A 13,866-nucleotide genomic window follows, 5' to 3' on the forward strand; every position below is an offset into this window, starting at 1 on the left:
TTTTGGTTCGATAAAGAGAACTGCGTCTCCAATAAAGATTACGAAACCGACTCACATTTATTCAATTGCAATTTACATCGAAGTTGGAGTAGTAAAAATGTGTTTGTTCGTTTCAAACGTTTGTACTTTTTATTATAAATTAAACGCTAGTATCTTAAATTATATTTCCATCGGATCTTAAGAACGCTGTAATCATCGTACAATTTAATCTCGACGATTATAAAGTGGCAATTCTGATCGCAGAATTGTGGACAAACAGACTCGACTTCGATCGTATATTATCATTTAAGTTTCTTCTTTTGAAAAACAGACTATAATACATACAGGTTGCAATAACAAATGTGTTCTACGAGCATCATCGAATTTTATTTGGTGTAAATTAACTAACATCGCAGGGGTGCGTGCCGTTTACAATTCTAAAAACATCAGCTCAAAAATAAAGAAAATAAAATGTCTGTGGCATAGTTTCCGACACAGAAGTCAGCTGAAACATCCCCACGATCAAAATAAGTCCACCCACCTCTATGTTTACAAGTATGATCTGATATAAGTGGAATGGACACTTATTATGACAATCAATGTACGTCAGGTTTGTTCCCGAAATAATATATTGTACACGGTGTCTCATTTGAAATGAACCACTCCATTGTCTCCTCAACTGCTCGTTACAGACGACAATATTCCAAAACTTCGTTTCGGGAGAAACATCTAAGAATCACAAATCTGGTCTCGATAGACGTGCCTCCGAAATATCAAAGTGATCTTAGCCTTTTCTAAACAAAATTATGTATTTTTTCAGATGGATGTGTGTAGTCTGTTCCAGGACGAATTCATTGATCTATAATATGTTGATCTTCGAAGGTCATTCAAGGTTATACATATATTGCTGTTTGAAGAATTCTTTTCGTTGACTGTTCTTGAAGTTGTTCTGTACTTGAAGGAACAATTTATAGAGATAATTACAGAGATAATTACATGGTCCAGTTCAAAGGGGACCAGTCCGTTTCAGGACGAACTCATTGATCTATAATATGTCGATCTTCGAAGGTCATTCAAGGTTATATATTGCTGTTTGAAGAATTCTTTTCGTTGAACGTTTTTGAAGTTGTTTTGTATTCGAAGGAACAATTTATGGAGATAATTACATTGTCTAGTTCAAACGGGACCAGTCCGTTTCAGGACGAACTCATTGATCTATAATATGTCGATCTTCGAAGGTCATTCAACGTTATATATTGCTGTTTGAAGAATTCTTTTCGTTGAACGTTCTTGAAGTTGTTTTGTATTCGAAGGAACAATCTACGGACATAATTACAGAGATAATTACACGGTCCAATTCAAACGGAAGACCTTGTGCAAATTTCAAAGGCCCCTGGACCTCATCGATAGCCTCCCCGGTAGGAAACTTGCTGCGAACAGATCACGCAGTCTCGAGGTGAACCTTAGGGGCAAAGTTCCACTTCGAGGATCGAATCCATCGATGTTCACAGCAGATAGAACCCTGTCGGATGATTCCTCGTGTCTGCTAACTCTTCGAACCTCATAGAACTGAGGTTAATCCTGAAGTATCCTCGTGGTTTAAAAATCCTCCGCATCAAGCATCGGGGAAACTGTATCCTGGCAATATGTCCGTTCTCCTCAACGCGTATCTCTGAACTGGCGTGGTCTGGGTCATCAGACTTCTGCTCGGTACCTTCGATGGTGGTGCAGGTATCTGCTTCGGCAACTCGCTGGAAGTCACCATGGAATTCTCCGTGGTGGAATCGTCAGCCCCATAAACCGAAGCTAGTCTGCTCAGCTTCTTCTTCTCCGTAGTCCTTGAGAGATTCTTTCGACTGACATGATCCAAGACGATTCTACGATCGAATTTCTTCGGCGATCGACTCTTCTTGTTGTTGTGAGGTCTCCAATCGACTATCTGTCTCTGCAAGTATGGCGTCACTCGCAGAAATTCCATGGATTCGTCACCGGAAGTCGTTCTCGTGGTAGGATCCTTTCGGAACGAACCACTGTGGCCTCTCACGTTCACGTACACCTTCGGCCTACTGTTCTTCAGGTAGTACAACTTCTCGTTGTAGTTCTGAAGTTTTGGTGGCTCCATTAGAACGTGTTTGTCTTCGTCGAACATTTTCAGTTTAAAACTAGGCGACAAGCCGAAGTCGCGAACCCCGAAGATAGAATGAGGTATCACTTCAGGGTTAGGGTAACTGTCGTTGCGCACCTGCTCGGCCGGCTTCAGCATCGCGTGCACGATGTTCTGCAGGTTTGAGGGGTCCAGGTCGTCTCTGCTTTGCAGCTCGATCTCGAGGAAACTGGAAGAAGGGTCGTTATTGGTGATAGGATCAAGAAGTTGTGCATTGTATAGTTTGCACTCCAAATTCACCCTTTTGCAAGTGGAGTACACCCTTTTGAAATCAAATTGAACCTTTTGCAAATCAATTTCACCCATTAGGAATATTTATAATTAATAGACTGCGGGTCTTTATGCATTTATAGGAAAATTGAGAAGACGAAATTCAACATTGTAGGAAAGTTTTGACCATTGAAGATGTCGATATATGATTTCTCCTCTATTAAAATTATTAAGGGAAGAAAGAACATTTTGTTTGGCTTCTACTTCTTGCAATCAACACAGATTATTTTTATTTTGCATAAAGATCCGCAGTCTAATAATTAATTATGTATTACTAGACTGCGGATTTTATTCATTTATAGGAAAATTGAGAAGACGAAATTCAACATTGTAGGAAAGTTTTGAACATTGAAGATGTCGATATATGATTTCTCCTCTATTAAAATTATCAAGGGAAGAAAGAACATTCCATTTGGTTTCTATTTCTTGCAGTCGACGCAGATTATTTTTATTTTGCATAAAGATCCGCAGTCTAATAATTAATTATGTATTAATAGACTGCGGATCTTTATGCATTTATAGGAAAATTGAGTAGACGAAATTCAACATTGTAGGAAAGTTTTGAACATTGAAGATGTCGATATATGATTTCTCCTCTATTGAAATTATTAAGGGAAGAAAAAACATTTTATTTGGTTTCTACTTCTTGCAATCAACGCAGATAATTTTTATTTTGCATAAAGATCCGCAGTCTAATAATTAATTATGTATTACTAGACTGCAGATTTTATGCATTTATGACAAAAATGGATCAGCACTATTTAAAGCAGTGGACATATTAAAAAGATTTAAAGACATCAGCGTATTGGTTTCAGTTTAATTAGATAATTAAACGAAGAAAGAAATGTTTATTTCGCTCTTGTGTCTTGCAATCAATGCAAACAATTTTTATTTTGCATAAAGATCCGCAGTATATTTATTATACACAGACGGTGTCATTACTGCGAGGAAAACATTTGCAAAATTTGAATTTAACTTTTAAACGGGTGAATTTCGAGTGTAAAACCTGTAGAATATTAAAAAATGAATGTACTCACAAGAAAAAATTTAAAAACCGCGCAAAATCGGTTCTACAGTGTGAAAAATTTAGGGATCGAGCGAGAAAGAGAAAATGCATGTTCAAGAAACACGAACGAACAGTTTCATTTTATAGTGAATACTGAAAGGACTACATTTTGAAATAAATGGACTGAGATTATGAACAATAATGAATACCTGTAGTCGTTAGTATTCGGTCGTTCGACATTCGAGCTTTGTAGATAACTTTGAAGGGATTTTCCCTCGTAGATTTTTCTGTCGCTTAATCCTTGGTCCAGCGGTATATGATTCGGTGAAGATGGCGGCCTTGGAAGAACCATCGCCGAGAATGACGGATACGTAAGTACAAACAGTACGATCGTTGCGTAATAGTTTTCGGCTGCTGACATCCTGGAAGTTCATATCAGTACGTTAATAAAGAAGTTGAACCAAAAAGACTCCCACTAATATTCGGACACTCTTAAAAAGACGGTAACTTTTTTAATATTGGACAATACGATTTGAACTTTTTTGAGAAGTTAGAATAATTGGTTTGCTACGCAACGTGAGACAAATTTTTGATAAAAATTGCAAGCTGTCCGAATTGCAGAGAAAATACTAAAAACTGTATTTCGCAACTTTTTTTATAAGTTTCGTAGAACTACAAAACGTACTTTTTAAATTTTCAATATAGGCCTACATAAAAAAGTGGTAAAATACAACTTTTAGTGTTTTCTCTACAATTCCGAACAGTTGCAATTTTTGGAGAAATTTAATTTCACATCCTGTAGCAAACCAAGTCTAATATTAAAAAAGTTATCGATTATTTGAGAGCGTCCGAATATTAACGGGAGTCAGTGAGTCACTGAAAACTTCAAAGAGGTTCGTGAAAGTTGTTGAAACGTGAATTTAAATGTGACAAAATCGCGCGAGTCCGAAATAATGTATTTTATTGTCCGCCGGATATTCGCGTGTCATTAATGAATTCGTTATAAAACCGGTGCCGGAATTGCATGTGAAGTTTCGTCATCGAGGACAATATGGCGCAGAGAATCGAAATCTCCGGACCTGTTTCGCGGAAACGAATAATTTTTTCCCGGTCCGACAAAAATGCAAGGTGTAGACAACGGGCTCGAAAGAAATATTGTGTTCCTTTCACAAAAGGAAGTGAGCGAGCAATGTAAAAACAGGATAAATCCAACGTCCCTGGTCAGCCACATAGAACAGCATGTAACGAGCGCGTTATAATAAACGCAGTGAAAGTTTTGCCTGCTCGCACGACCAGCCTGAAGGAACAAAATGATACAATTTCTCTTGTTTCACTTATATAAGCCGCAACGGCGAATTAGTATGCATACCTCTTATGATCGGAGGAGGCAACGTGACTAATAACAATTAACTATAATTACAAACGAATGCGATGAAACTATCAGCCGTCGTTTTAGGTTCCTTTTACAACATCGGCTCGCGATTACGTAGTCCTCGACTGAATTGCGAAGCTGCGATCATAATATTCGATGAATAGCAAACGCTTCGCGAGGTTTTACTAGGTTATTCTTCTGTAAGATTGTTTCTGAAATTTCTGCCGTTCATTTTCGATTACGTTCGACACACAACTCTTCGGAAATACATACTCTTATTATTGGACAACGGATTTAATGTATTTATGGCAAAAATGAGTAGGTGTAAATTAAAATAGATACATTAGAAGAGAGAATTTTAAAATACTGTTATATTCTTTTCGATTAATTAAACATATTAAGAAAGAAAACAAATTTCTATTTCACTCCAGATTGTTGCAATTCATGAAAAAAAATTTTTATTTTGCATAAAGGTCCGCTCTGTCTACTTATTATTCTTTGAATTATCGTTTAATCTGTGCCTGCATATAATATGTAGGATCGTAAATTGAATTTGTGCAAATGTGAACCGAATAGATAATTGTAACCAATTTTTTTCTAACATTCTATGTAACAATGCAGTCGAAGCAATTACGAGTAAATAGATGCAAGTTACGAAGACAAAAGGCAGTAATATAAACAGTCAATTAGTTGCTTGCCTATTACTGTGTTCTAGTTCTCTTGAAAACGGATACTGCGCATTTTATGCGTTTTGTGGTAATCAGGAATGGGTGAAGGTTCATTTAAAGATTGAAGTTAGTCTTTGAAGTTACGATCTAAATTGTGACGTAAATATTTGAACTTCAAAGAAGTAAAATCGAGTTCAATGTTGAATCTGGAATATAATTTGGAATATGTAAAGTTTCATTTAAAGATTGAAGTTACTCTGTGAGGTTACAATCTAAATAGTGACGTGAATTTTTGAACTGCGAATAAATAAAATCAAGTTGAATGGTGAATCAAGAGAAATTGATCTATTCGAGATACTAATCTTTTCGGTTTGCACAGTCGCAGAAGAAAGAGTCGGCTATTCGGTAAAATATCTCAGAGTAATTTCCGTAATTACGGGTCGCCGTTCAACCCCGCAAAACTAACGGAAAGGTCCTCCTTTCCAAAGAGATCTATGGTCTGGAGTCCCAGTAGGTGTGGTTCACTCAATGTAGGTTCGCGTTGTAACGGAAACAGGTTCTCTTAAAAAGTGCAAGTGCATTCGTTGCCCTGGTGAACGTACTCGACTACACTCGGTGAACGTAAGAGTCCACGTGGAGTCGGTTTGTCAAGTGGGTTTGGTTTCTAGTGACTGTAACGCACGGATTTGTCCGCTATCGAGTTTCGCATACGATACCGAGCGAAGCCTTGCTTTTCAATTCTTTTCAACGGATCCTTTCGTAACAGACACAATGGTAATAACCAGACCAAGGATCGCTGTGCGAATTCTCATCCGCGCGAACCGTTTCGCAAAAATGGCAATAAAAAAAAGTGTTTTTACGGTCTCACAAAACAGTCTTCGTACACCTTTAAATCTCTTTTAATTACCAATTTATTCTTGAATTTCCTAAGAACTTGGAGGGATTAGTTTGCACTCCAAATTCACCTTTTTCGAAATCAATTTCATCCTCTTACAACTAAAGTATTTTTAAGCAAGTTTTTGTAAAAAAGAAACAAATCGAGTGTAAACTAATTGGTAAGAAATTCAAAATTTTATTCATTACAAAGATGTATATCAAATGCTTATTTAAAAGTACAAGGAACAATTCCGGAGAAATAATAAATACTGATTTTACTAGCCAAGGAGAACAAAACGCTGTAAAATCAGAAGTGATTTGGCAAAATTATATCCTGACATTGAAACAGCATTTTAGCATTGACTCATCGTTGGAAAAAGATTATTGTCTTTTCTGTATTGGAAACGTAATTATCTGTGCATGATTACTTCAAGGCCTGGAAAATAATAACGCGATTATTAGGAAAGAATGCTGAACAATTATGATGATTTAAGCTTGTTTGTCCTTAGACGTGTATCTGTAGACAAAGCCTGTCAAAATGTGATATATTTGTCAATGAATATTTCAATTAAAATTCAATGCATCCAGTTCAGAATTTGTTAAATCGGATAAATTGAACATTTAGAAATAAATGAAAATTATTCGAAAATGAAGGGATACTTCTAGTAATCGTAAATCCAATTTTTTCATCCGCGAAGAAATGCATAAATTGACAATGCACTTAATTTCCGTGAAAGTTGGAAACTCGACTGAAGTATTCTTTGCGGTTAGGCGATAATCAAAACATCGTGGTTCTCATTATTCGGTTCTTTCCATCTTTCGCAAATGGCATACCGATTTATTCGTTCTCAAGCGAAAATTCTCGAGCCGATTGAATCTATTATCCATAAACTATTACCTGGCTTATCATTAGACAGCATTGAATTAACGTTCCATCGAGGACATAGTTTTCTATTTTGTATTCTAGCTTTTTCATTAAAACGTGTTTCAAAATTAAAATTTGTAAAGTTGACGATTTAAGAATCTGAAGAGCAACGTGTGCTTTCTTGCAATACAAGCTAATTGCAACAGGTGCACTCGCAAGTATTTAAAGGAAAGTTCATTTGTATTGATTTCACTTGCAATTAACTTTTACAAGACTCGAATGGCATCGAACCTTGAAAATAGAACTATTTTCTCCTCCCGAGTACATCCTTTTTGTAATCGTGTTGGCAAATAACTTATTATAAAATTACAAATGTAACGATCTCGTGGACATTTGCACAAATTCTCAGTTTCCACTAACCAGATTAACTATAAAAATTAAACGGTAAATTCTTATGGTTCTTGACAATTTTCAAAAAACGCTAGGATATAAAATATAACAACATTTAGCACGATTTTAATTCATTTATGGAAGATAAGATTTCTTTTGATTCGAGTTTCTTAAAATTCGTCTACAAAAATTGCAAATTACATAAACATTCGCAGCCTAATCGGAAGTTTCTTTTTAAACAGGAACAAGTAAATATTGCTGAACTTTTTATTCAATACGGCTGCGGTATTGTGCTATGCGAAGCCATTTAAGTATGGCTTTATTTTCTTTTAATGTCCGTGTCCTTCCGTTTCCGTTCAGTGTGTTCTCATGTCCCGCGGCACAATTGGTCATGTAAACTATATTAGTAATCATATCCACGCCACGTGCGAAGCAATATTTAAACAAAACGGGATTGTTTCTCAAGTTGGAAAACTATAACGACGTTCCCTAAGAGGAATAACACATGAACGTTATCAGAATTCGTTCAATTTTTTAATTCCATTGTGATTTACTTCGGTAAGAAATGTTCCCAGAAACGTTTACGATCTAATTATTATATATCAGAGATCTCTTGTAGATATTAAAATTGTTACAAAGAATCATTAGTATTTTCTGTTAACGATATTAACAGTCATGGCCATTGTTGATGGAACAATGGAAAATTTAATGAGTCGACACGTCGACTAATTATTTTCCGGAATAATTGAAGCGTAAACTCTCACTTTCCATTATTTTACGTTTTCTCTATCCGACACTAGTTGGTTTTCCTGTAGACACATTTACGTTCGTGCCTCATCACTTTTTATAGTTCGAAACAGTTTTATAGTGTGCTCGTTCCACAATATACCAGATTAAATAATAATGTATTGTAATTAAGAATGTTAACTCTCCTTGCGAGTCACGCTCGTGATGAAGATTTTAAACAAAGTCTAACAAAATTGTCTTTTTTCTTCTACGACATTTTTGAGGATAAAGACGTTTTAGTCGCTGTAACTGTAAAGAAAATGTTACGCGTTTCTTTTTAGGTGAAATCAAATTTGTTACGAAATATAATTGATTCAAAAGAGCAAAAATTGTGAAAATCCTAAATTCAAAGATTTATACATCTTACAATGCCCATAGCTTCTTTACGCGTAAACCAATTTCAATGAAATCTTCAATTTTCACTACAAACAAGATAAAAAATTAAAAAATCGTCATCTTCACTGTTTTCTTCGCAACTGCGACCAATAACAATTTGAAAACAAAATCATTTACACATTAGCTAGTAAACTAATCCTTCTAACGTCTCAAAAAAAAACTCAAGCTGTGGGGTCCAATTTTGAAAAACTTATTCGTTTTTAAAAGGTGTGCGGAATACATGTACTCGACGCGGAGGAGAATGAAAATTAGCGCAAAGATCCTTGATCTAGTGCGATCGGAGTGATCCTACCTGAAGCGTAAATTCGAAATAGGTTAACGCGAACACGATCCTCCCGGGTGAATTGATCTCGTGGGTGTAGGCTGCGGTCGATCGATTGCGATTGTCTCGGATGCGAGAGATTCACGTTACTCGGTCCCAGTTTTCTCGAACAGCGGCGTTGTTTCTTTCGTGTGGGATCGGGATCGACTCGAACCGAGAAAATCCATTTATATAACGATCAACGTCCGCTAGATCGTGCACTATCTATCGTTTGACACCCATGACAGGAGCCAACAACAGTCATGTTTCGCGCGCAAATTCACCGGTTCACTGGTCGGACGGGGATCGGTGTACACCTTGCACATACGGCGGCTCTGTTTGCACTGTGGCTAAGGCTCGACTGAAGGTAATGAAATGGTTAAGTGAAACGTTGATTCTCTCTCTCTCTCTCGTTCTCGCTCTCTCGCTCTCGCTCTCTCTCTCTCCCTCTCGGTCCCTTCCCCACCTTTCTTTCCACCTACCTCCCTCCGCACTTTATTCACCACTGTCCGCGTAACCGGCGCAATTAGTATTGTACACTTCCTTCCGTTTCGCACCGTGAAATCTTCCGATACGATTATTCTCCTTCGGTTTTCCCGATCTTCGATCCCGCCCGCGTTCTCTGCCGGATAATATCAACTTCCGTGCAGCGGCTTTGCAAACGAATGTCGAAAAAATATCGGATGTTTATGTTTTCTGATCCACAACTGCGAAATGCATTGTCGAAGGCCGTCTCTTCGGAACATACAGGTTTTGCAAATTCAACGTATTGCAAGTCAAATACACCCTTTGCAAATCAATTTATTGTTTTACAAATCAATTTCATCGTTTTGCAAATCAAATTCAACTTTTTACAAATCAAATTCAACTTTTTACAAATCAGTTTCACTCTTTTATATTCGCTATACAGTTAGAAGCAAAACTGATCACACACACTTTAAAACAGAATAACTTTTTTATGGATGGACCAAATGACTTCAATTTCTCTGTAAGGCTAGAAAAGAATTAGTTTAGTCATTGAAGTCTAAAAAATATGTTGAAAAAATGCATCTGATCGGAATTGTGAAAGACAACAGTAAAAATTGATTTATACGACTTTTTTAGCTGGGCCAATAACGAAAATTTAAAAGATGTGTTTGGTCAACTTGTATAAATTATTATTAGACTGCGGATTTTATGCATTTATGAAACCTCTAATTTCAGATGCTCTGTTTCAAATTGTTGCTATGTTGGTTTTTTACAAAGTTATAGCGAGATGAAGACAACATTGACGGTTAACAAAAATTTTGTGCAACTTTGGAACATCACACGGGGAGCAACAAATTTTTTTGATAAATCGCGTTAATATCATTTCGAAGGGTTATCTTTCCTGTGTAAATTGTGTGGTTGTTGAATATTGTGCGATTTTTTTTATTCAAGTTATTCAACATTGAAGTAAACATGAGCTTCTTAACTTTAACTGGCTTCAGAAAGCGAGAAAATTATCGATGAATCTTGTGCAAAAAGGCAATAGAAAGAGCGTTTCTTTCTCTTCAAGGCACTCCTTTTGTTTTTTCAATTTCATTAACATTTCGATATACCAGGTGTTTCTGAAAATATGCCCAAAAAATGCACAATTTCCATTTTTCCTTTAACTCGCTATATCTAGGCGAGGAATAAACGTAACACCATGATCCGAACGACAGATTGGAGCAGAGATTCTGCCAATTCGATTGAGTATCCCATGAACTCGCTGCGACCATTTTTTACCTATGGCAGCTGTGTTTGAAGTTAGTGCTTCGCAGAAATTAGCGCGCCACGTACAGCGGCTGCCTGACATCTCTGAATGCGCTCAAAATCAAAGAATTTTCGATAGAAATGAGGTAGAGCGATGAAATTTTTTTAAATTAAAGCTGAAACTTTGCAGAATATGGGAAAAATAGAGAGATTATGATACGAACGTTTTTTAACGTTGAGAAAATTCGTTGAACATGTAGTGTTTTAAGAAACTTGTGGTTTCTCCAGTACCACGCGCGGAAAAATTTCTTTTTAACATGCTATATATCATTTCCCGTAGATTTTTTCACGCTGATTTCAAAGCTGGTCTCAAAATTTATCTACGACCTCAGGATTTTGCAAAATCCTTAATTCTTTTGAGGAGTGTATATTCATTGTAGAAAGTACATACATATGTATTTATTGAAGCGTATTGTGTAATGATAGTGATGACACCGTTCGCGTGTGTCCAAATAAACATATAACCGAAATGTTCTGCATTAACGATGGAAATCATGAGTTAAACAAAAATGTCCCTGTTCAATAATGTTCATGGACGTAAATTCTTGCAAACAGAAATTAGAATAAGAGAAAATGTATAACATTCCTCGGGGTGAAAATAAGATAAAATGCAATTTATTTTTATTAATATATGTATACGTTCTCGCGTATCTTACTGAACCGCATGCTATAAACGCATAAAGATCCCGCGATCTATTTATCAGCTTTAATTGAACTGTGGCAAAAAAAGGAAACTTCTTTAGAAATTTCGCACTTTCTTCCGTTTCGCACCATGAAATCTTTCAACACAATGGACAAAACCAAAAGAAACATGAAAATTTGATGGAACTTGTACGATAGCGAGGAACCGTACTAACTACTTACAATTAACGCATTTTGTGAGTATTGGGACTAGAAAGATAACGGTTTCGTTATCCGACGAAATCTCGTGGCGGGGACGTCGTACAGTTGCAGCGTAATTGTGGAAGTTTGTTTTATTTTCGGCGACGTGGATGTCACAGGAAATCCTGCTATTCAAGGCTGAGAAAATGGGTTGAAGCGGTTCATTAAGAATTCAATCTAAAGCATTCACATATACCGGAAGACGTTGTCAAAGAAACACGGAATATTAGGGTTAACTTAGATAGTAACTTAGATAAAGCCGATATTACCGATACGTTGTTAAGAGCGTGTTCACCAAAACACGGGATCCTACATTAACAATATCTATAATCATTAATGAACATTCTTTCCGTACTTCCGCGAAATTTTCTCTTCCCTCGAATACTAAACGAGTAGTATGAATAGTAAATGGATCGGAAAGACGTTGTCGATTTACTACACGCGAACGTGTGATTTCGTTGCAATAGGATGCAGCTGCTACCGTTTTCGTATTAAGATGTAGATTTTTTGCGGTTAGCTTTCACAAAATGTTAATTATCCAACGAAATCGGTAAAACCAGCTGTTAGCACTCTTCCTAGGTAGGAAGATTGTACGAACCAGAACCGATAGATGAGCAACGTGTTATTATCTTGTTGGAATCTTGACGTTGTGTTATCAACGGAAAGTCGTTTCGCCAGGCTCTAATTAGTCAGCGAAACTTTGTTGTTGTACGTCTGTCTAACTATCATAACAGTCCGTGTGGGAATAGCGAGCACGCTTATTTACTTGTCACTCTCGGAAGATACATTGAGATGTGCAGTATCTTTTCACGGAGCGGAGGATAGGCGAATGTTTACACGAGTTAAAAACTATTAGAATCTTCAATTTGTACAACTATTTGTATGCATTCGTGTGTGTGAAATGTACATATTCATTTATTTGTAGTTCACGGTGAAGACATCAGAGAACGATTGACCAAGAAGCAAGTTTTTGACCTCGATTTCTCGAGATTATATTTAAAATAATTTTGTTCACGTTGAAACTCGTGCATCAAAGATAGTGATCTAGTTTATCGTCACCGTCAAGGAGATCATCTCTCCAAGAATCCCAATTCAAACTGGATTTCCTTAATTTTGGCCTTTTTCGTGCTTTACGCACAATGGGAATTCGCATTGTCGTAAGATTAAGAATTTTGTTCAAGTTGAAACTCGTGCATCAAAGATAGTGATCTAGTTTTCTAGTTTATCGTCAGATTCACAGATGACGATTGTGTCAAGGAGATTATTTCTCCAAGAATCCCAATTGAAACTGGATTTCCTTAATTTTGGTCTTTTTCGTGCTTCATGTTTAATAGAAATTCGCATTGTCGTAAGATTAAGGCTACACCGAAAGGAACATTAATTACACTATCCCGAACCGCATTGTATATTAATTCGTTGCATAAAACTGTGGTAATTACGTTGTTCGAAATTATGTGAATGAAGAAGCGGCCGTACGTTTCCAGCCATTAGGAAATTACGATCTCTATCTTTGTTCTTAATGTACTGGCAGAGCAGAGCGTGTTAAATCGCAACAATAAAGAGATATGCTTATTGAGAGATGATTTAATGGAGACAGATCGCCAGAAAATTTTCACCGCAGTTAACCCAGAATGCAAGCTTATCTACCGTATTATCTTTCTTCCTTAATTCTCTTGTTTCGTAACGACAGAGCCACCGTTTCCCATAGACCTTTCAGCCTTTTGACCTAATTAACTTATACGCGTAGACACAATTATGCGTTAACCGCATAAAAGCACACGAAAGCAACGCGTACACGCCGAGCTGCAATTCGAGCAGAGACGAAAAATTCGTTTATCATGGAAATTTCGCGTAACTGCAGTTCCCAGTGTCCGAACCTCTCGCACTCGGATGAAAACAATGAATCTGATAAAAACATTTTCGATCGCATTGCTAATAACTAGACTGCAGATTTTATGCATTTATAACAAACTGGGTTGCGTACAATTTAAAACAGTGGGCATATTTAAAAGATTTAACGCCACCAGTGTATTAGTTTCACCTTGATAAGATAATTAAAAGAAGAAAGACATTTTTATATTTGACTCCTGTGTCTTGCAATCAATGCAAACATTTTTTATTTTGCACAAAGATCC

General features: G+C 36.6%; 2 protein-coding genes across 3 annotated transcripts in view; one reads left to right on the plus strand and one right to left on the minus strand.

The window, feature by feature from the left end:
* LOC143209997 (unconventional myosin-Ie) overlaps nt 1-13,866 on the plus strand; it is a 37,534-nt gene that overhangs the window by 14,764 nt on the left and 8,904 nt on the right. The gene's annotated exons all lie outside the window — the stretch shown is intronic.
* LOC143210005 (uncharacterized) lies at nt 62-9,419 on the minus strand. Its single transcript, XM_076426417.1, has 3 exons — nt 9,065-9,419; nt 3,629-3,841; nt 62-2,312 (listed from the first exon to the last, which is right to left on the minus strand). The coding sequence occupies exons 2-3, from the start codon at nt 3,838-3,840 to the stop codon at nt 1,595-1,597; spliced, it is 930 nt and encodes a 309-aa protein (XP_076282532.1). The 5' UTR covers nt 3,841; nt 9,065-9,419; the 3' UTR covers nt 62-1,594.

The sequence above is a fragment of the Lasioglossum baleicum genome, chromosome 6 (genome assembly GCF_051020765.1).
Source record: "Lasioglossum baleicum chromosome 6, iyLasBale1, whole genome shotgun sequence".
In the NCBI taxonomy this organism is placed as follows: domain Eukaryota; kingdom Metazoa; phylum Arthropoda; class Insecta; order Hymenoptera; family Halictidae; genus Lasioglossum; species Lasioglossum baleicum.

Coding starts and splice junctions, on each gene's coding strand:
- LOC143210005 (XM_076426417.1), bottom strand. CDS start 3,840: ATGTCAGCAGCCGAAAACTATTACGCAACGATCGTACTGTTTGTACTT. Junction 2,313..3,628: donor CCGAATACTAACGACTACAG/GTATTCATTATT, acceptor CCCTTCTTCCAG/TTTCCTCGAGATCGAGCTGC.